Source organism: Cimex lectularius, unplaced genomic scaffold (genome assembly GCF_000648675.2).
Source record: "Cimex lectularius strain Harlan isolate CLEC.00 unplaced genomic scaffold, Clec_2.1 scaffold15, whole genome shotgun sequence".
Lineage (NCBI taxonomy): Eukaryota > Metazoa > Arthropoda > Insecta > Hemiptera > Cimicidae > Cimex > Cimex lectularius.
The window spans coordinates 2,049,359-2,071,797 of record NW_019392667.1 but is presented as its reverse complement, the minus strand read 5'-3'; the positions used below and the strand labels follow the sequence as shown (position 1 = coordinate 2,071,797).

Below are 22,439 nucleotides of genomic sequence, written 5' to 3'. Positions count from 1 at the left end.
GTCTCTGAAAATTATTCATTTAAATAAATATTTATTATAAACAAAAATAATATGTTTTCATTTTATTAAGTATTTTTGTCATGGCATAAAAACAAGTGTTCGTAAAATTGTGCATTGGGTAGATAAGTGTCCCTTGTACTTGCGATGAAGCAATTCTAAGTAGCTGGTGCCTGAGTTTGATGGATGATGCCTGAATTCGATGGCTTATGCTTTAGTATGGTGGTTGGTGCTTAAGTAAAGTCACAAGAGGAACTGGTAATCAGTCCCTTTCTTCCACGGCGACCTAAAAGAATTATGGAACCCTTCTTCATTTCCATGCCTCAGAGGGTGCACAACCTTTAATGTAGTTTAGGATTTTCTGTGGATCTCTACACTTCATGGTTGTGAGGAGGTTTTTTTATATAGTACTGATAGTTCTGTCCCTAGCATGTGAGGGAATGTATTTATTGGCGTGAATGTGAAGTGAGAGGGTCAACCGATATCGAATACCCCACCACACAAACAGATTGGTATGTAAATAGGAAAGAATATATTTAAGATAGAACGGGTTGGGGCTTAGGGTCTGACTGAGTTGAGGTCTGAAAGGACTTAGCTATTGATAGCTCATGGAACCCGGTTGGCCCAGGACTGCTGACTCAGGGGTACATGCATGTGCGGTTTTGAGCTTATATAAATCAGTACTTAGTATAAGATTGAAACGTTTTTTATGTCAAGAAAGTTTCTTTGTTTGTGCTTTATTTTCTGCCCGATAAGCTGATAGTAATTCAATTTTCAAGTAATTGACACATCAGCTGGATAGCGGTTTCAAGGGTGGCAGGCTATTTATCCTTTGCAGTACAAAAGTTGGCTGGGAGGTTCCGAATTCAAATATTTGACAGATCCATGGCTGCAAGACTACTTCTGAGTTCGGCACGGAGGTACCTCCCAGGGTCGAGAGGCTCTTCAAAGGTAAATTGAGGTAGTCAAAAATAAAATCACCCTCAACTTCTTTCAAAGGAGGCGTTTTAATTATAGACTAACCCTTGATAATAATCTAAAGAAAAGTTATGCTTATTAAACAATACTTTTCCTTTAGTACAATATTACAAAAAAACAAGTCTGAGAGTTGAAATTATACACTGTAAGACTATTGTTTTCAGGGTCAGAACATCATTGGACTGTTTTTAAAAATTCATTGTAAAAGCAGTAAAACATAAAATTTTTATGTTATTTAAGTGGTAATATAGTAGAAAACATATTCTTTAAATATAATGTTTTATTTCAATTATTTATTAGTTAGAAGAATGCTTTTATCCTACCCGACTTGACAGCAGAGTAAAAGTCTAGTCAGTTTAAAACTGACAAACACCTGATTTTTTTACACCTTTATAAATTTATCAAAATTATTTACATTTTTGCTAATTTTAAAACACAATTCTGGTTTGATTGAGACCACGCATGGTCATTTAATGTCTAGATGACCCGCCTCGTTATGTTCACTTTGTAATATTAGGCTGTTAAACATATTTTCACCTCATTGAAAAATTTGCTCAAACTTGAGCTAAATATAATCTTGAGGATAATTTAACCAATGTTTTAGTTCAAAACGACAATAGACAAGCTATTTAAATTTTTACTTATGGGACTTATCTACAAGATGTGACATTGAACGACCATACTGTGAGACGACTCGGTATGGGGCCATGGGCCGTTGTTGGTTCGGCTGGTGCAGCGGATTGGGCCTCTGGGATGACCTTGAAGCACGTACTGGGATGAATGCAGATGCTGCCATCTGTGCGCATCCGTTTAAAAGGACTGCCATGAATGGAGAAGAAAAAAATGGAGAGGTACTGATCCTGCGTCTTCATTGCCTTGTCCCCCTGCTGGAGGTCGTCAAATCGTCATCTGGAGCATCGTTTAAGAACCTAGTCTAAAATAACTATTTCAGATAATTTTAAGGCACCCATAACCCTTGTGCTTAAAAAAAGAAAAAAAAGCAGTCAATGAAATGTCTTCACGCTTTAAATTAATACAGCACAATATGGAATAGAAATAAATGTGGCTAAAGGTAAGCAGGCGCTGATGCTCTATGTGCTTGAACAGCGTTTGCAACTGCTTTTTGTATAGGGGTACAAAAATACAATAAACCAGAGAGTTATATTCGTAAACATTTACTGTTACACTGACCCATCTTAATATGGTTGCAAACAAACAAATCAAGGCAATTCAGTCATAACTCTTAACCTGGGGATGAGCTTATTCACAAGAGGAATTATCACAAACGATGCTCCAACACCAGCTCCACCTCATCTAGCAACTTTCAGAACCTTCTTAATGCTGCCTTCCTGGGTCCTCAATTGTCGATTCTATTTAACATGTCGCTGGTCCTTACTGACTCTTGCTGGCTGAGTCCCAGACAGTGTGGCTGCTTGACTGCTCTGATTTTGGGTTGATGGGTCAGTCCGCCCTCCTGTCCACTGCTTCTCAAACACTCGTTATTTATTCCTTCTCTTACTCAGTGTCCTGCAAAGGATGCGAGTATCTTTTAAGGCCACTCCTAGCCCTAAGGTCATATCAGTGTCTCGCGCAAGCGTAAGATCATTTTACAAAAAGGGAAATAACTCGCTTCTGTCTACAGTGTGTTGTGCAATACCGTAGGTTTTCACACAGTCTTTAAAAAGGCTCTTCCCTGCTTGGCCCTTCTACCCCCCCCAACCCTACCAGCATCGCAGCCAAAGCTACTCTCGATCATTAGAGAAAACAGCTCTATCGAAACCCCGAGTGGAGGTGCACCCTAGTCACTTGCAGCAGGCAGGTCCCAGTTTTATATTTAAGTGGACTATCAACTACTGCCTACCGAGCAAATTCTCTAGACTACCTTCCAAGAGTCTCACCACATACCATTACGAATCCAAATCCAGTAGCAAGCTATGGGCTTGGAACTTGCTTGCACCTGCAGTTATTAACAGATTCTTACCATACATTCTATTGTTTTGGAATGTTTGCATATCACTCGAAGCTTCAGTACACCTAGAAGTCCTCTTTCATCCAAGTGGAAGGAGAGGCGTTTGGAATAATGGGAGTAAAGGGATTGAGAGTATGGCTTGATTTGCCTATTTGCAGTTAATGGGATCACCAAGTCCTATGTCATGAGATACTCGACAGTCAACTTGTCCTACATCGGGACACTCTTTGACAGTCGACTTTATTTGATTTATCTCGGCCCTGGGCAGTCGATGTCATGCCTCAGCACTGCCTTCAACCTCTCTCCACCGAGTCCTCGAGTTGACTTGTATGAGTCTTTGAGTTGACTGCCTTTGCTTTTCAAATCATCCTCTTTTATACTGGTTTCTCAACCATGGTAGGAAAGGAAAAGCGAAAACTACTGGGTCAAATGGTCAACTCTACTTCTTTCAACAGTTGGCCTCATAATAACTCATTTTCAGGTGTTTCCATTACGTAGCCTCCTGGGCCATGTCAATGCACATCTAGCTACGAATTTACAATTCCACTCCTTGCCCAGCTGACGTGGTCCCGAATTTATAGTCACACAGGTGGAATGTTAGATATAACCAGCTTTGAATTGCAGGTCTAAGGCCTTCAGTACTGCTTGGTTGTCAGAGAATACTTCTATTAAATTCCAAGCAATTGCATGGATCTTAGCTTGGAAAATTGATGATGTTGGGGTTAGAGGTTTGACTTGGTCAAAATTTGGGCCTTTGACTCCTGCCCCACAGCTCGTTTTTCCAAATTTAATGGTGAACGTTTGGATAAGTTAGATTCTATAGTGCTCGGTGAGTTTTTTAAATTATTAGCAAGCAGGCCGTCTGGCCAGGGATGATCAAATCCTTGGTGTATGTTCAAAATAAGTGCTGTCTTACCATATTCTCAGTTTGGTCCAGAATTTCATCCACCACTCTGTGGAACTGTTTGAGATTTGAGACATGGATGTAAATTCTCTAAATGAAGTGACTTGTGGAATAATTAGCAGCTTAAAGATTTTTGAAAAGATCTTGTGAAAAATTTAAACAAGGACATATCCTAAACCAGTTAAACAAATTAAAAGGTTGTGAGATTTCCTGAAGTGTTTTAGATGGTTTGCGAGTCGGAGAACTCATGCTGGACCAGCACTGGGTCTCTCTTCACTCGTGGGTTTGTTGAACTTCTCACATTCGTTTTGGCATCGCTCCATCTTCAGTGAGAATCTGTGTTAAACCTGTGAGTAAAGACAGATCCATATAAGGAACCAGTTCTTACAGTTTGGATGTTTCTGATCATCCTGGTCTTCCTATTGCTGATTGGAAATAAGTCATGAGTTGAAAACTCATGAATTTCCTTGTAAAAGATCTGGGCATGCCTTGTGCCTTTAGTACGGGAAAAAATATTACATTTCTTTCTCTATCAAGAGGCAAAGAATGACTTGAAGAACCTGAAAAAAAAGAAAGACTGTAGTCTTCTGATTGTAAATGGCTGGGCAACACTTGATCGGCTTGCTATTGGTACATTAGGCAAAACAAAACAAAAAATTACGAATCCAGTTGAAAACTCTCTTTATTAATAATTAACAGACCATCAGCCTTGATTTTCTATACAGGAAAAGAACAAAGGATTGAATGATTATTTCTCTAATTACTAAAATAAGCTATCAAGGATTCAAGCCTACGATTAAACCCAAAAGAGGATGAATGGCCCACTTAAGGCAACCGCTTATGCTTTAGACAGAAAAATAAATTTTAGGATATTATGCTATTTAATCCTTCCTGGGTTTCATTATCCAAAAAAGAAGGATTTGATTATTATTTCACAAATTATTGAAATCAGGTCAAAAGTTTAATATGTGGGGGAATATGGAGACATTTCAATTGTGCAAAAGGTCTTAGACTACGGTGACGGTGATTTTAACACTGTCAACTCAATCTTATTAAAGAAAATGGATCTGAGGAAACAACTCGCTAGCTTGGCAACCGTTTTTCACAAGTAAATTTTTTCTCGTTGGCACTCTACTTGTTTCATTCTGTAAACAGTATTTTTCTATTATTTTTCTCCACTTATTATAATATCTGCTTTGTATTTTTCCGTTTTTTTGTCCAAATCAGATCCTAAAAAGATTAGCCTCTGCCGAAGCCCAAGTGAAAGAAATTTTAGTGAACTCTCCTCCTACAAAAATCACAACATTGGATAATGGACTGAGGGTGGCGTCCGAAGACACAGGCGACTTGACAGCAACCATCGGGCTCTGGATCGATGCCGGATCTAGATGTGAAAACGAAGAAAACAACGGGGTCGCTCATTTCCTCGAGCACATGGCATTCAAGGTTTATCGGATTAACGGTACTAATTTAACGATTTTTATATCGTCATTGTTTTACAGGGGACGTCCAAAAGATCCCAGGTCGACCTTGAACTTGAGGTTGAAAACATGGGGGCCCACCTGAATGCGTACACGTCTAGAGAACAGACGGTATTCTACGCTAAATGCCTTAAGCAGGACATCCTCAAAGCCCTGGAAATCTTGTCGGACATTCTTCAGAATTCGAAGCTCGGTGAAAACGAAATCGAACGCGAACGGGGTGTCATCTTGCGCGAGATGCAGGAAGTTGAGACCAACCTTCAGGAAGTTGTCTTTGACCACCTCCATGCGACTGCCTTTCAAGGCACTGCATTAGGCAGGACAATTCTAGGACCGACTAAAAACATCAAGTAATATTTTATTGACATTAAAATTCAGCGTTAAGGTGTGAGTATAACTGGTTTTAAATTATAGATCAATCAGCAGAGATGATCTGAGTAAATATATTAGATCATATTATAAACCTGCAAGAATGGTTTTAGCCGGTGCTGGTGGTGTAGATCATGACGAGCTCGTTAAGACAGCAAAGCAGTTGTTTAAAGGTCCCACTACGCCTGTTTCAGGATCCTTAGTTCTGGATCCTTGCAAGTAAACAAAGAAATAATTATAATTGTTTGTCTTCACTGAAGACATAAAATTGTTCCATAATTGTAGGTTCACCGGATCTGAAATCCGAGTCAGAGATGACTCTATGCCTCTTGCTCATGTAGCCATAGCAGTAGAAGGATGTGGATGGGAAAACGCAGACAACATTCCGTTAATGGTTGCGAACACACTTATCGGAGCTTGGGATAGGTCGCAGGGCGGCGGAGCGGCCAATTCTTCCAAGCTCGCCCAAGCGGCTGCCCAAAACAACCTAGCTCATTCATTTCAATCATTCAACACTTGCTACAAAGACACAGGTCTCTGGGGCATCTATTTCGTTTCACAGCCAGGAGCCATTGAGGTTGTTTCAAAGCTTTATAATCCATTACATCTCTACAATAATAATTTTCCAGGATATGGTATACAACATCCAAAATGAATGGATGAGGCTGTCGACAAATCTGTCCAATGCTGAAGTGGAAAGGGCCAAAAATGTCCTTAAGTCGAACATGTTTTTACAGCTCGATGGTACGACTCCAATTTGCGAGGATATAGGCAGACAGATGCTCTGCTATGGCCGGAGGATCCCGCTGTACGAACTAGAATACAGGATCAATGTAAGTATCAAATTTCATATTTTTTTTTTTTTAAGTATTATTCATTAATATTGAACTTTTTTCAGGATGTCACAGCACAGCATGTCCAAGATGTCTTGATGCAGTACATCTATGGCAAATCTCCAGCAGTCGCTGCTGTCGGCCCAGTCGAATGGCTTCCTGATTACAACAAAATCAGGTCCACTGTCTGTTCGGCTAAGCTTTAACCATAAACAAAGAGTTGCTTTTGGCTGTGTTTGTAACAGATTAGTATTTATTTATGTCTGCAAAGAATATGCGAATTCAGTATTGTTTTAACTGTGCTGTACATTTTTAATTGTATAATTAATGTATAAATAATTAGAATGTTGATTTTAATGGTTGTTTACCTGATACCATTTTCCTCCCTTGGTTTCACTTTTCAGGTGCTCAAAATTACAGGTCACAGGTCAGATGTAATATTTGGTGTGTAGTATACTGCACTCTTTAAGTGCAAGTGTATCCTTCGTTGTGTACCTATAGCCCACCAGCGAATCCTAGCCTTAGTTTTAGTGGTTGAATTTCTTCTACGGTTACTTTGTACATCCTAAAACAATTCCTCCTATGGAAAAATGCATCATCAGTTTGTTAATAGGAGTGTTGGTGTTTCCTCTGCCTATTTGCAGAATCTGCACGTGTTGTTGGATTATACTGGTCTTCTTCAAATTCTTATTTAGTGTCTTGTTAAGATACCAAGTTTTTTCAAGCTTCCTTTAATGCATTCTTTTGCTTGTTTCCTTCGAAAACTTGCTTTTGCAAGGGCATCTGCTCTTTCGTTTCCCTCTGCTACTTCATGGCCTGAGATACAGCAGAGAGTAACTATTTTTCATAATTTGTTTAGGTTAGTTTTGCAACCATCACCATCTTTGAGCTAATAATGTTTGAGCTTAGAGCTTTGATGGCTGCTTGGCTATTTGACTACATCTCTGAATTGCATGAACTTCGTTGGAAGATACAGGTATATTGCAAACAGCACTGCAGTTTATTGGTAGTGGGTTGGTGTTAATTCTACCAGCAACTACTTTTCTTGGGACCCAGAAGCTTGCAGTCTAGTACCTATGGCTTCTTGCCATCTTCACTGGGTGGGATTGGGAGTCCTTATTAATTAAGTTTTAATTTATAATACTGGTGTATTTTCCGATGGGTTTTGAATATTTGGTACCATGCTGAACACTGCCCCGTCCTTGTGTTTTAGGACTATCGACCATGAGATGTACCATTCCCAATGGAAAGGTCTTTCTCTTTTTTCCTTTGGTCTTTTGCACTTTTTTTGGTACTTTGGTCTGTCTGGAAAGTTGATGGAATCTAAACATCGTATTTTTATTGTCCCTGGAGGTTATGAGCTCCTCAGGTTGTTATTATCTCACCATTTAAGTTTTAACCCTGTTGGAAGTTCGCAGGTCAGTTCTGAATCAGCTTAATCTCATAACTACTCTTATGCACCCCTGATAATCATTGATCAGCTTTAGACCTTCTTAATGTAGGAAATATCTATAAGTAGCTTATGCCGGTTATGCAGCGTAGTTGAAAAACTTGTAGTGTAGTTTTGTCATTTTCAACTTCATGGTGTCTTCAATGCTGGGTCTGACCTCAAGAAATAATCTACCATTGCAAAAGTCATATTTTTTGTAAAATATCCATTGTTTTGCCTGATGATCACAACACTGGTACTGCCCAGCACTGCATTCAGTGGACACATGTTAAGAGAAACCAGTGGATGCTAGTACTCAAATGAGGGATTAAGTAGTGATGTCTCGAGGTCATCATAGTTTAAAAAATGTGGTTGGGTCTTGGGATGGGAAAGTTTACAGAGGGTCAGTAAGGTTGGGAAGGATCAAGAGTTTGGTGTATGGAACGGTTGGAAGCAGGGTGGACAAAAGAAATGTTAAGGTCGAGGATAGTGAGATTATTGACATAGTAAAGAGCTTTGACAATTTATCTGAGAACTATTACTTGGGAGGATTAGCACTGGATATTTGAGGCTTGGCGGGACACCACATTTCCAATCTATATTTTCAAAATATCCACAGTAATGTCCTGTATAGGGTTAGTTCAGTTTTGACATTCAAAATAGACTCCAGTCCACAAAGTTTTCATAGCTGTCAAGCTACTGTTAAGTTGTCAGGTTTTGTGTGAGGATTCCACCTCAGTCTTCTGTCTTGGTATATTCCTAAGTATCCTAAGTACTTGAGTGGGAATCGATAGTTCTTTGTTGTAGATGTGCAGTGGAAAGCAAGTCTGTTTTTTCCCCCAGGTCAGTACACAGTGTACATATCTCCTCAATCAGCCTTGTCATTCACTTTTTGCAAGTCTCCAGCTCCATGTTCTTGGATGTTTAAAGTTGCTTGGATAGGAATTGAATTAGAAGAGAAAATCACGGTATCATTCATATCAGTGTTTACGGTGATATTGTGACATTTAAGAAAGCCAGTACTATAAATTGTATAAAGGATGGGACCAAGAATATCCCCTTGTGGGACACCGGCCTGCATTTGGTTGACCACTAGCTCACTCTGAAGCATCGGCCAGTTAATAGGATTCAAGGATAAGGTAGTAAAGAGGGGGAAGAAAGTGTATAAATTTATGAAAATAAAAATTGAATAAAAAAAGGAATTCATGGGAAAATAGTTTGGTTTTATTTTGGCAAACTTCATGCAGACTATATTATAGTTGTATTATCCCCTTCATAAATAAAATATTTATGATACAATTTATTATTTATCATACTTTCTAGATACCTAGGTCATTATTTTTTAATTTAAAGCTAATTGTATATCAAAAGATTATTAATTAGTAATTTTAGGCTAATTTGCAAGCACATCCAAAAGTCATTATTCAGTAGTTTACAGTTTATCTGGTAGTGCATATATCCCAAGAGATTATTATTTAGTAATTTATGGCTAATCTGCAGGTGCAAGAATAATTAATTGCTAATTTACCCAACAATTTTTCTATTATAAAAATATTTTTTCAATTTATTATATTTATGTTATTTGAATCGATGAGCTTCAGATTAAATTTGGTCAGAACCTTAGATTAATATGGAAAAATTTTTACAGGATGAATCAAAGCAAAGAGAAGTCAGCCGAAAATAGTACACAATAACGGGAAGAAGACGTACAGTCCAAAATAACGTTTATTATTAAATTTTTTGTCTTTTAAGTTTTTTTTTTTTTATTTCATTTATGACTTTTTCTGCGATGCAGTGTGACTTTAGAGATGTTTTGTTGAAACTTCAACAAAATTTATTTACTTGATAAAATATAAGCACCATAAAGAGATAAGAGACAACACTTATGTATATTTTTTACTCAAGACAAAGTAAATATTGTTTTCGTTCAGTAAAAGAAAAACGTAAATAAATAAAATAAAAATATAAACTTAATACAACATCTAAGACATCAATTGCAGTTTATATTTTATCTTACAAAATAACACTTGGTTTCTCCTCAGTCTTCTGCCATTTGAGAGATTTTAACATTATTTTAAACTTTATTTAAGTGTAAAATGAAATCCGTTCATATAATAAAACTAAATTGACCTTCTCTTACATATTGCTTGGAGTTGTATATTTTTGAAAATTGAAAATTGTACTGATCTATAGAAATTTTTTTTACAAATTGTTCTATATTTTTCAATTTTATGCCAATGTCCGTTACGCCAATTTATCCATGTTTAGTCTGTAAGAGGTGAATATAATTGTTGTTTCTTGACATTGTTTTGTTCGGTGTCATGTGCCAAGTTTATTTATACATTTTTTTTAATTATGTGTTGTTTAAATTGAAGTTTGCAAGTTAGTATGGTATTTTCACTAAATATATTAAATTATAGTCTAAATTAATAAAACTATTATTTTTTTATTAAATAGTACTTTATTATGTCTACATGTTTACAAGCATTTTCTTTTAGATTTGGAAAGAAACAACTAATGCGCACTTGAGTGAAAAGGTCGGTTGATCATGTTAATGACAAAATGGGAATGATTAATTCAACTTAAAAAAAAAAAGGATCAATCAATAACATCCATGATATCATCTGTGTAAAGGGTTTGCTTTTTTTTTTTTTCGCTGAAAGCCACACGAATTCTCTAAAACAGAAATACAGTATTAATACAGATCAAAAATCGGCAAATTAAATTAATTCTACCTAGTATTAAAGGAGAATCGATTTGTACTTTCTGTTGCAATAATCTTTCGAAAATTCCCTGCGCCAGGTGTTGGCCTGAAACGACGAATAGTGCATTGTCGAATTGCTGTGTTGGTACCTCGGCAGCCTGTGCATTGTCGATGAAGAGTACGTATCCCTCGCGTAAGTCCTGAGAGCTCGTTCGGCCCAAGTCTGAGGCCTCGGCTTGTCCCTTACAAGCCCCCTCATCCTACTGTCCATGTAGTCGATATAGTCGTCGTAATAATTATGGTAATACTTGTACAAGTAATTATATTGGAGGAAAACCGGTCTGGCCCAATGCTGGTTCAGTTTCCTGCTCGTACTACTAGTAAACATCACCTAAACAAAAGTTTAACACTATTAAACCATTTTCTAATACTATCAATTTTTTATGAATTGACATCTCCAATAAAATCAACCATTTCCATATTGAAGTGAATTTTCAATTAATTTTAGTTTGGTGTTTTGCACAGAAAAAATATTACAGAAAAATATGATTTTTAGAATAGACTGACAAGGATGAACAGAGATGATCAAGCTAAAATGATAAATTCATTCTACAAAAATAATTTTACCTTAAAAATGACCTTTAAAAGGCAAAATCTAACTGATAATAAAAGTAGATGCTTTAAAGGATTTAAATTGTAAATTATCTGACTTAAGACTTTTTAAAGAAGTTCATAACAGCAGAGGTCACATAAACTCCAGGACCACTAGTGCTTTTTCTAATAAAAGATCGTAAAAAAAATTTTGAATTAAAAATTTTTGTTAGCTGTGTAGCCTGAACAATTTGAGATATTTTTCATTTAAGCTAAATTAATACTAAAAGTTCAACTGAAACTTCGCACTATACGGTTACTTCATTTTGCATTTCACCATCGTCAGAGCAAGGTCTGTGTGAGGAAATCCGATAAAATAAAACCTAGTTAATAATAAATATCTGAAAAATCACCCAGACCCAACAATAAATATGGCAAAATGCTGAAACACCCCAGACAGACCAGTGAGGATAGGCAAATCAAACTGGTCAGTAATGATCAAATTGTAGGTTTGGTCACCCTGCTGGCCAACTGTTTGTGTGTACTTGGTTCATTAACAAATGCTTATTTTTGTGAGGTTGCACTGTCTATTTTTTTTAAATATTTGTTTACACTCCTTTGGTGTTTTTAGATCTTAAATTTATTTTAAAAAAAAATTTATCAAGTTGATACTTCATTTGAAAATGAAACTTTTTTATGAGATGAAGTTGGTGTAATAATGAGATAATTACACGATAGATAAAATAAATATGAACCAGCAAATTATAATTTTAAAGATTTTTTTTTAAGAAGGGCTAGATGGATAATTTAAATAAATAAACAAAACAGGTTTTTTTTTGTCGATAATTACTTCTTGTAGTACTTCATTCAATTTGAAAATCAAACTTCATTGTTGTTTTCTTATGAGAAGAAGTTATTGTAATAATGTCATGCTTACAGGATACATAAATATCAACCTGTAAAAGGAAAATTTGAACAGCAAACTTTATTTTTATTTGTGAAAAAATCTTTACCATCATGAAAGGACAAATGAAAAAAAAGAGGGATAATTAAAAAAAAATAATAAAACGTTTTTCATCCAGAATTATTTCAAGTAGGACTTCATTCAACATCATTTGAAAATCATATTTGGTTTCTTATGAGTTGATGTTGATATAATAATGCCATGCCTACATGATCCATAAATATCAACCTCTAAAACGAAATTTTGAACAGCAAACTATTTTTATTTGTGAAAAAATCATTACCATTGTGGAAGGACAAATGAAAAAAGAGCTAAATGGATAATTAAAAAATAATAATAAAACATGTTTTTCAGCCAGGATTATTTCATGTGGGACTTCATTCAACATCATTTGAAAATCTATTACTACTAAATATTTAGTTTTCTTATAAGTTGAAGTTGATATAATAATGCCATGCCTACATGATCCATAAATATCAACCTCTAAAACGAAATTTTGAACAGCAAACTATTTTTATTTGTGAAAAATTCTTTTACCAATGTGGAAAGACAAATAAAAAAAGAAGAGCTAGATGGATAATTAAAAAAATAATAATAAAACATGTTTTTCCTCCAGAATTATTTCATGTAGGATTTCATTCAACACCATTTGAAAATCATATTTGGTTTCTTATGAGTTGATGTTGATATAATAATGCCATGCCTTCATGATCTATAAATATGCTGATGAACCCATAAAAGGAAAATTTGAACGGCAAATTGTAGAAATATCAAACAAATAAAAAAAAGCTAGATGGATAATTAAAAAAATTAATAAAACACTTTTCGTCGACGATTATTTCATGTAGGAAGGGCTTCATTCAACTTCATTTGAAAATCAAACTTTGTATTCTTTGAGATAAAGTTGGTGAAATGACATCATTCCTGTTGAAGTTGATATAATAATGCCATGCCTACATGATCCATAAATATCAACCTGTAAAAGGAAAATATGAACTGCAAACTTTTTTTTTATTTGAGGAAATATCTTCACCATCATGAAAGGACAAATAAAAACAGATGGCTAGATGGATAATTTAACAATGTTAAACACGTTTTTTCGTCCTATTTCATGTAGGACTTCACTCAACTTTATTTTAAAATCAAACTTCGTTTTCTTATGAGCTGAAGTTGGTGTAATAATGTCATGCCTACATCATCAATAAATATCAATCTGCAATAGGAAAATTTAAACAAACTTTATTTTCATTTCTGGAAAATCTTTACCATCGAGGAAAAACAAATACAAAGGAAGACGGACTAGAAGGATAATTTCAACAAAAACAATGTTAAACGCATTTTTCGTCGACGATTATTTCATGTATGACTTGGTGATACTTGCCTCTGTTGGAGGAGCGAGTCTTGTCGATTTTTTCGTTTCTGATTCATCTTCCGCCATTGTCTGCCGGCAAATGAACACAGATTATTTTTACATTACAAAAATACAAAATTTTGTCTAAATTGTATGTCACGAGAATGAAACGATTTTTGACCTAAGAAATTTTAATTAATAAAACAAATACACCTTACAGTTCAGTGTATGAAATGGTTTGAGAACCGGTGGCAATTTATTTATTTTTTTTTCCAAATCACTTTATTAAGTATTAACCGACTTCTAAAGGGTACTTACTGGGCCGACTTAATCACAAGGACTGTTAGTCTTGGTGGTTTTGGCTCAGCACACATAAACCGCCCCTCTCTTTTATTTTCTTCTCTTCCTTGCCTCTGTTTAAATTAAACTCGTCAAAAGGTCCTGCTATGGGATTAGGTAAAGCCTGACCTACTGAACCAAACGCGAGGTCGGAAAGCAACACGTACGGGGCTCAAAGCCAACGCAAATCCGCAAAAAAAGTCCTCAGAACTGAAAAGATGGGTGGCATTAAAACGAAAAAATACCAAAGGTTTGAACATTTTTCTATAACCGATTCGTTAAATTGTTTCTCGTTGGTAAAATAAGACTGGGAAATATGAAGAAAAGCTCAAATTTTACCTTGAAGAGAAAAAAATTAGTCCAATTTACATCGTTGGGCTTGGGGCTTGAAAGACAGAAATAGTCGAATAATAAATCCGCAGTTGGACAGGGCTTTCAATCTTCATTGGATGTCACCGTTTTTCTCTCACGCTAGACTATTTTATAAGTTCTATCAAGGTTAGACCTTTGTCCTCTCGATAACTTTTCTGGTCTATTTTTTAGCACTCTTTAACCCGCTTGGTAAAATATGTTTTTGAAATCTTCTACAATGAAAATGTAGCTATACAAAATCTAATTCGATAACTTTGGAGAAGAGAAAAAATCGACCAGCCTAAATTATGTTATAAATAAATTGTTTAAACAAACTTGACATCATAAATTCGCAGTTGAATCCATTATCATCGATCTTCACGGTGTGTCCGTATATATTTATATATTTTTGGTATATTGTGTATCCTCATTTTTATGTAGTGTTCCGCGTTAAGTTTAAGGCTTTTTACCAGACTCCAAAGCTTTTTCAAGGGCTCCCAGTATCCTCCAGCCCTGGCTTTTCCTCTTCCAGGATTAGGAATCTCAGCCTACACAGGCCTTCGCACCAAAGGATGCGTTCCGTTGGCTATTCTTCTTCTTGGCAATATCTGCACAGGCTTGTTTCTACCACAGTCTATACATATGCCTCCGGGGTCTGCAGTGCCCAGTTAGCAGTACAAATATTATTCTAGACCTTTCCTCAGCTGATCTGCCGTTGAGGTCTGCGATGGTCCTTCGATAAACTTTTTCGCATGCCTCTGTCTCGGGCTACATTCCCGTTGAACGGAGGACTTATTAGTAATCCGTTGTTTAATAGATCAGTTTAGTAAGCCACAAAAGGGTTCAAGGCCAATAGGTCATCGAACATTCCTTGGCCAATTTATCGACCTCTTCATTGCCCCTCTGCCTGATAGGGTCTAATGAAGACCCAAACGACTCTGGACTTTACCGCCGATGCGACAATTGCCTTCAGTACCGCCTAGCTGTCCGAGTAGATGACTATTCTCCTATTGGCAATACCCAGCCTTTTAATCTCCCTGGCACAGTGTTCAATAGCCATAGTTTGGGAGGGATGTTGTCCAAGGCTTATATGAATTCTAGTCCTTGGTTTATTTCCATAAATGCCAGCTCCTGATTTCGATTTGGAGTCATCTGTAAACCAGATATAGTCGGCATTAAATGGAATCCTTTTCTCCTAGTCTACTCTACAAGGTATTTTGATTAGAAATTATTTGACAAAACTGAATTTAGGGGTCATGGCCATCTGCAGGCATCCCCAAAGTTCTGTCTAGCTGAAGCTCGCCTCGAAGCTTTATTTGCTCCTTGTTTTGTGAGTAGGCTATTGAAGCCTGCCCTTGCACTTGCCTATAAATTATGCACTCTCCCTGGATAAAGACGTGTAGTGGTGGTTGGGTAGATTCAGAAGGACTTCCAAGGCAGCCGTGGGGGTTGTTCGCATTGCCCTAGTGATCTTCGACACAGCAGTCTCTGAGCAGTAGCTTAGCCGTAATGTTTTTTGTTTTCCATCAAACCAGTGATCCGTAGGCTCTGCTTGCATATTTCAAGCAGAAATCTGGGTTACACTTCTCACTATAGTCTGTCATCTTCAGTTTTTGCCCGTATGTATCTTTCGCGTTAATATTATTGTATTAAACAGCATATTTCCACCACGCTGCTCACAGTAGTTGAAATTGTATTAAATACATAGTTTTTTTGGCAAAGTTTAGTCGAAAAATCGTTGTTCATCGATATCCTGGCTGGCATATCACGTTGTATTTGTCATTCTGTGAATGCCTAAATATTTCGCTCGTACTTTTGTACGTTTTACGTACCTCTGCTCACAGCAGACTCTTTGGAAAAATTTTCTCTGTAATATTCCATCTCCAGAGGATGTCCGCACGTTTCTCTCACGCTAGTCTCTTTTGTACGTTCACTGGAGCAGTTTTGGTTTCGTTCTGTTCCTGTTATTTTCATAAAGTCATTTTACGCTAGTTTATTTCCAGCAGACTCTTTTCGTATATTTCTCCCTGGGACATCTCCAGAGGATCTCCGTACGTTTTTCTCACGCTAGTCTCTTTTGCACTTTCACTGGAGAAGTCTTGGTTTCATTCTGTTCCTGTTATTTTAATGAATTCATTTTATGCTAGTTTATTTCCAGCAGACTCTTTTCGTATATTTCTCCCTGGGTCATCTCCAGAGGATGACCGTACGTTTCTCTCACGCTAGTTTCTTTTGAACTTTCACTGGAGAAGTCTTGGTTTCGTTCTGTTCCTGTTATTTTCATAAAGTCATTTTATGCTAGTTTATTTCCAGCAGACTCTTTTCGTATATTTCTCCCTGTGATATGACATCCCCAGAGGATGTCCGCACTTTTCTTTCACGCTAGTCACTTTTGAACGTTCTGCGGAGGTTAGTTCTGTTCCTGTTGATGCATTATAATCACTTATAGGTTTTACTCTGATCTATTTCCAGGAGATTCTTAAACGTATTTCTCCTTGTAATATCCCATCACCAGAGAATATCAAGATCTTTCTCTCGCACTAGAAACTTTTGTAAGTTCTGTAAAAATTAAGTCTTGTTTCGTTCAGTTTCAGTTGTTGTACTTTTTCTTCTTCTTCGGACCCTTCGGTGTATTTCTTCGTGTAATCCACCATCTCCAGAGGATGTCCGCATGTTTTTCTCACACCAATCCGTTCTTCGCATTCCGGACTTCGCATATCTTTAACCTGCTTTCGTGCTAAAGGTCAAATGAGCGTTTTCACCCAGTCTATTGCTATTGTGATCTAACGAAATGTTTGAAATAGAATTTCTCAGACGGAGTGACTCAACGGGCCAATTTTGGCAAGCCTTTGGTGGTCGGCAAACTCGTTGTCCCCGCTCCAAAACGGTTTTTAATTAATAACACTTGACCAAAAAGAACGGGCATAAGATCAAAGAAATTTATACGATTTATTTATTTATTACAAATACAATTTCAGCAGGCTCATGGCCCAAAAAAGAAACAGCTAAGAAAATTATTATCGATCGAATTTTTCTTAAGTGGGCAATTTCCCAAGCTAGTTAAATGTTATAATATCTAATTAGTATTGTGTGGTGTTTAGTGACCGTTAGTCAATTATTATTTGAAAATCGTGAGGTGCGATCTGGTGTGACGTAGGTTTTAGAAAAACAGTTTCTTTATCGTGGCAACGTTTCGATCTTTATTCAGATCATCTTCAGAGCCTGAGATTTATATACATTGTTTGAATTTTACAAATACATGTAGGTTGTGAAAAAAAAAATTATTTTGAATTTATAAAATGTTAGAAATTTTAAATTAAAAAAAAAAATGAATTTATACAATGCTAGAAAACTTTAGACACAAAAAAATATATTTATTTTTATTTTTTTATATCTAAAATTTTCTAGCAATGTATAAATTCATTCGTTCTTTAATATCAAATTTTCTGGTATTGTATAATTTTTTTAAAAATCCAAATATTTTCTAACATTATATAAATTCCTTCGTTTTTAATCTCAAATTTTCTAGTATTGTATAAATTCATTTTTATCTAAAATTTTCTAGCATTGTATAAATTCATTTTTTTAATCTAAAATTTTCTAGCATTGTATAAATTCATTTTTTTAATCTAAAAATTTTCTAGCATTGTATAAATTCATTTTTTTAATCTAAAATTGTCTAGCATTGTATAAATTCATTTTTTTTAATCTAAAAATTTTCTAGCATTGTATAAATTCATTTTTTTATCTAAAATTTTCTAGCGTTGTATAAATTCATTTTTTTAATCTAAACATTTTCTAGCATTGTATAAATTCATTTTTTTAATCTAAAATTTTCTATCATTGTATAAATTTATTTTTTATCTAAAATTTTCTAGTATTGTATAAATTCATTTTTTTCACATCCTACATGTATTTGTAAAATGTAAACAATGTTTATAATTCCCAGGCCCTGAAGATGATCTCAATAAAGATCGAAACATTGGCACGATAAAGAAAATGTTTTTTAAAACATACGTCACACAAGACCGCATCTAACGATCTTCGAAAATCATCTAATGTAGTAGCGACATTAGTATTATCCATCACATTCGTTCGTTGAAACCATGGTTCACTGACTGCGTATAGACAAAAATTGTATAAAAAATATATACCATATATAAATATAAGAATAAACATTTTTTCTATATTCTTCAAAGATTACGGCCACGGTGTGGAAGATGTTGTGGTCAATTTGAAAATCCGCCCCGTATATTTTTGGACTATCTTGCGTAAAACTACCATATTCACGGTCGTTTAGACAAATAATTACTGTAAATTTACAATTCGCTCTTGAGAAGAACACGAAACTGGCCGTTACTGCCAAGAAAAAGCAGGTGGGATCTGTTTCCCGTTAGATTTAAGGTGGCAGACGAAGACGTTTTCAACAATAAGTATTCGTATATTATTTTGAGACATTTGCCACGGGAACCCGCTTCCTCGGCGAGCTCATTCTTTACCGCAGAATCGTAAAATAACGGCGATTCTTGAATAAACAAACAATTTTAATGCGCTATTAATAGGCACGATGTTTAAAAAAGTGATGTCTTAATCCATGTTATTTCAAAACGACAGTTTCATTTTTTACCATCTTCTCTTAGGCCTAATCCCTAAAAGATAAATGCAACTTTTACAGCTACATTTGTTTTACTTGAATACCATAAAATAATAGTAATTTGTCATACTAAGCCTCCTGATGAGAGGGATTACTGGCCAACATCCTTTACGTACGAAAAGTTATTTTGTAGCGATAATCGTCTCAATTTGTTTGTCTAGAGTTAATAAAATTAGGTTGAGCCAAAGGTTAGAATCGATGTTCTGGCTTTTTTCCAGATGTAGAGAATTATCTGCCAATAATAATACTTTCGTTTGTATTTTATCTTCCTTTGTCTCGTGCAATTTTTAGGTTAGTAGTTAATTGATTTGAGAAGCTAATTGACTAACGTCAGTTCTGACTTTCGACAAACACCACGGAATGTATGCAAAAAAAGAAATAAATAAACTAGTAATTCGTAATCGATGAGCATTGAACCCTCTCATCTTGGGCTGTCCCCAATGATCAACATGCTTTGGGCCACTGGTTTTCAGTTATCTCTAACCAAACTGAATCGTGACAATCAGCAGCAAAATTTCTGGTGTTCTTTTGAAACAAAACTTACGAAACAAACAAATGCACCAGGCGATCCTTAAATTGATCAACATGGTTCCAATCTCATTACGACAGCATCGCAGATTTTTTAGAATATTTTGGATTTTTTAAATAGCAGTGTTAAACAATTTTCAAGATAATTCCTTTTCTTTTTAATATTCGAGCTTCTTCTTAAGAAAATGGCCTCATTAACCTCAAAACTGAATCGAGACAATGAGCACTGAAAATTGTGGGATCTCTTGGAACCAAACTGATCAAACAAATAAATAAACCAGGCGATTCTTAAATTGATCAACATTTGTTTATGGTATTTGCGGTACTTTAAAGCCCAGTCCACTATTTTCAAGAGAATCCTTTTAATTTTAATTTTCGAGCTTGGGCTATCTTTAAACCCAGTAGGTTTTAAGCCAATGGTTGTTTGACTAAGTACTTTTTTAAACTGAATTATCTTACAACCTAAGTAATATTGAAGTTTCTTAAGAAAATGGTCTCATTAACCTCAAAACTGAATCGTGACAATCAACAGCGAAATTTGTGGGTTCTTTTGTAACTAAACTAATCAAACAAACAAATACCCTTAAATCGATTAACACGTTCTAATGTCGTTACGACAACTTCGCATATTGCTAAATTAAAAAAATTAATAAATAAATAACTAAAAATAAAAAAAAAATCGCATATTGTTTAGGGTATTTTAAAGCCCAGTTCGTTAACTATTTTGAAGACAATCCATTTTTTTTCCATTTTTATAGCTTGGACTATCTTTAAACATAATATGTTTTAGGCCATTGCTTAATTGCCAAATTTACTTACAAGCTAAACAATATTGAAGATTCTTAAGAAAATGGCTTCATTAACCTCAAAACTGAATTGTGACAATCAACAGCGAAATTTGTGGGTTCTTTTGTAACTAAACTAATCAAACAAACAAATACCCTTAAATCGATTAACACGTTCTAATGTCGTTACGACAACTTCGCATATTGCTAAATAAAAAAATAAATAACTAAAAATAAAAAAATCGCATATTGTTTAGGGTATTTTAAAGACAATCCATTTTCTTTACATTTTTACAGCTTGGGCTATTTTTAAACATAATATGTTTTAGGACACTGCTTAATTGCCAAATTTACTTACAAGCTAAACAATATTGAAGATTCTTAAGAAAATGGCCTCATTAACCTCAAAACTGAATCGTGACAATCAACAGCGAAATTTGTGGGATCTTTTCCAACTAAACTAATCAAACAAATAAATAAACCAGGCAGTCCTTAAATTGATCAATATGTTCCAATGTTGATAACTTACACATATTGTTTATGGTATTTTGGGTACTTTAAAGCCCAGTTCGTTAACTATTTTGGAGACCTTTTCTTTCCATTTTTATAGCTTGGGCTATTTTTAAACTCAGTATGTTTTGGGCCAATGTTTAATTGACTGAGTACTTTCTTAAACCCAATTTACCTACAAGTAAACAATATGGAAGGTTCTTAAGAAAATGGCCTCATTAACCTCAAAACTGAATCGTGACAATCAGCACTGAAAATTGTGGGATTTTTTCCGACTAAACTAATCAAACAAATAAATAAACCAGGCAGTCCTTCAATAGATCAACATGTTCCAATGTCATTAACTTCACACATTATTTATGGTTTGTTTGGCCTTTGTTTAGACTAAACATTGGTTCATAAAATAACCATAAAATTGTAAAAAATCACGCAGCCACACTGAAGATGGTGAATTGCCGAAATGTGTCTGTGCTGACCAATGCAGGGAGGATAGACAGATTCAAAATGTCCCGTCTTCAAAGCCAGAAAGTTGAAATATTTTTGGCTTATTGGCCAGCTTAATCATCATTTTTAATTTAGCATAACATTGGCATATTGTCTTGCTGAAATATGAACCAATCTCTCTAGTTCTTCCGTTCAATGATTGGTTTCTAAATAATTCCCTCAACTTTTTTTTCTTTGTTAATTTGTGTAGAACTAAATGTTGGCTTTCTATAGAATGCAATCGCAGCCTGAGCTATGACATTTTTTGAAGCATATTTATTTGAATAAAATGAAATCTATCATGGATTCTCTAACTTTCACCACTTTTCGTTTATATGAATGTCCTCTGAAAATAAGTACCATTTAAATCTTCAGTTATAGTGGAAAAATAATTTTCTAGTTTATATATTCTTGTAAGATCGCTAATAAGAACATTTAAATGTTAAAACTAAATAAGCATGAAGTGGCAATTTGTTCTCAGGTTTTTTTCTCTCTTTAATTTTCTGTCCAAGGTGGGTTCAAAACTGTCACCTGGTCATCATCAATCATTTTGAAAGCCTGATTGCAATTGGAACTCTTGCACTCATCATTTCTCACCTGGCGGGCAGACGCTCTTTTACACCATCTTCGGTGTTTCTGTCTGAAATGATACAGCAAAATTGACATTGGAACGGGTGACGGATCAGTTTTATCTGGCTCAAGATTGGCAATGAAACAAAAAAGAAAATGGCAAGAATGAATTAGCCGACTGTTGATTATTTGGCACAATTTTAAAAAGATTCTGGATAAATGGCCCTTATTAGCAGCAACCGTAAAAAGAACCATTGCTACTTATTAAATTGATAAATATGTTACATAATTTATTCTGAAAATAACACCCATCCTCTTAAAATTCGACCTAGTTTAAGAATTTTTTGTTTGTTTAGAAATTAACTTTTTACGAGCTATAATTATCTTTAACAAAATAACACCCAGAAACATATGTAAGCTCAATAACGTTCACCTATTTTCCATACACGAATACTTTATTCAATTGTTATCGTGATAATAAAAGAGATCCATATCAAAAAGAATAATTATTTCATAATGAGCTAGATATTTTAAGCCACTTATTAAGAGGCAGAGCCAAAGGTGACTGTTCCCAAAATAACAATGAAGCTTCGCTAATCTATTTACTATTTAAATAAAACAATCGTCGTCCAGCGAGTAGCCATTAAAA

General features: G+C 35.1%; 2 protein-coding genes across 7 annotated transcripts; one reads left to right on the top strand and one right to left on the bottom strand.

Moving 5' to 3' along the window:
- The first annotated feature begins 779 nt into the window (after positions 1 to 779).
- On the top strand, positions 780 to 9,711 carry LOC106673882 (mitochondrial-processing peptidase subunit beta-like). Of its 2 annotated transcripts, XM_014406255.2 has the most exons (8): positions 780 to 948; positions 5,076 to 5,294; positions 5,351 to 5,679; positions 5,744 to 5,917; positions 5,984 to 6,275; positions 6,328 to 6,531; positions 6,597 to 6,709; positions 9,609 to 9,711. In XM_014406255.2, the coding sequence occupies exons 1-8, from the start codon at positions 883 to 885 to the stop codon at positions 9,652 to 9,654; spliced, it is 1,443 nt and encodes a 480-aa protein (XP_014261741.1). In that variant the 5' UTR covers positions 780 to 882; the 3' UTR covers positions 9,655 to 9,711. The 2 variants fall into 2 exon arrangements, with proteins under 2 accessions (XP_014261741.1, XP_024080919.1); XM_024225151.1 differs by lacking the exon at positions 9,609 to 9,711 and having other exon boundaries at positions 6,597 to 6,888.
- Positions 9,712 to 10,601: 890 nt separating this feature from the next.
- On the bottom strand, positions 10,602 to 21,889 carry LOC106673702 (flightin). Of its 5 annotated transcripts, none has more exons than XM_014405888.2 (4): positions 21,818 to 21,889; positions 13,601 to 13,660; positions 10,696 to 11,055; positions 10,602 to 10,636 (listed from the first exon to the last, which is right to left on the bottom strand). In XM_014405888.2, exons 1-3 carry the CDS (start codon positions 21,884 to 21,886, stop codon positions 10,702 to 10,704), a joined length of 483 nt encoding a protein of 160 aa, XP_014261374.2. In that variant the 5' UTR covers positions 21,887 to 21,889; the 3' UTR covers positions 10,602 to 10,636; positions 10,696 to 10,701. The 5 variants fall into 5 exon arrangements, with proteins under 5 accessions (XP_014261374.2, XP_024080920.1, XP_024080921.1 ...); XM_024225152.1 differs by lacking the exon at positions 21,818 to 21,889 and adding an exon at positions 13,889 to 13,943; XM_024225153.1 differs by lacking the exon at positions 21,818 to 21,889 and adding an exon at positions 13,789 to 13,882.
- Positions 21,890 to 22,439: the final 550 nt, after the last annotated feature.

Excerpts from the sequence above, each read along its gene's own strand:
- LOC106673882 (XM_014406255.2), top strand. The coding sequence starts at position 883 with ATGGCTGCAAGACTACTTCTGAGTTCGGCACGGAGGTACCTCCCAGGG. Across the intron at positions 5,680-5,743 it reads GGACCGACTAAAAACATCAA|ATCAATCAGCAGAGATGATC; the intron begins GTAATATTTTAT and ends TTTAAATTATAG. Across the intron at positions 5,918-5,983 it reads TTAGTTCTGGATCCTTGCAA|GTTCACCGGATCTGAAATCC; the intron begins GTAAACAAAGAA and ends CCATAATTGTAG.
- LOC106673702 (XM_014405888.2), bottom strand. The coding sequence starts at position 21,886 with ATGTCAATTTTGCTGTATCATTTCAGACAGAAACACCGAAGATGGTGT. Across the intron at positions 13,661-21,817 it reads AAAGAGCGTCTGCCCGCCAG|ACAATGGCGGAAGATGAATC; the intron begins GTGAGAAATGAT and ends ATTTGCCGGCAG. Across the intron at positions 11,056-13,600 it reads GACTCGCTCCTCCAACAGAG|GTGATGTTTACTAGTAGTAC; the intron begins GCAAGTATCACC and ends ACTTTTGTTTAG.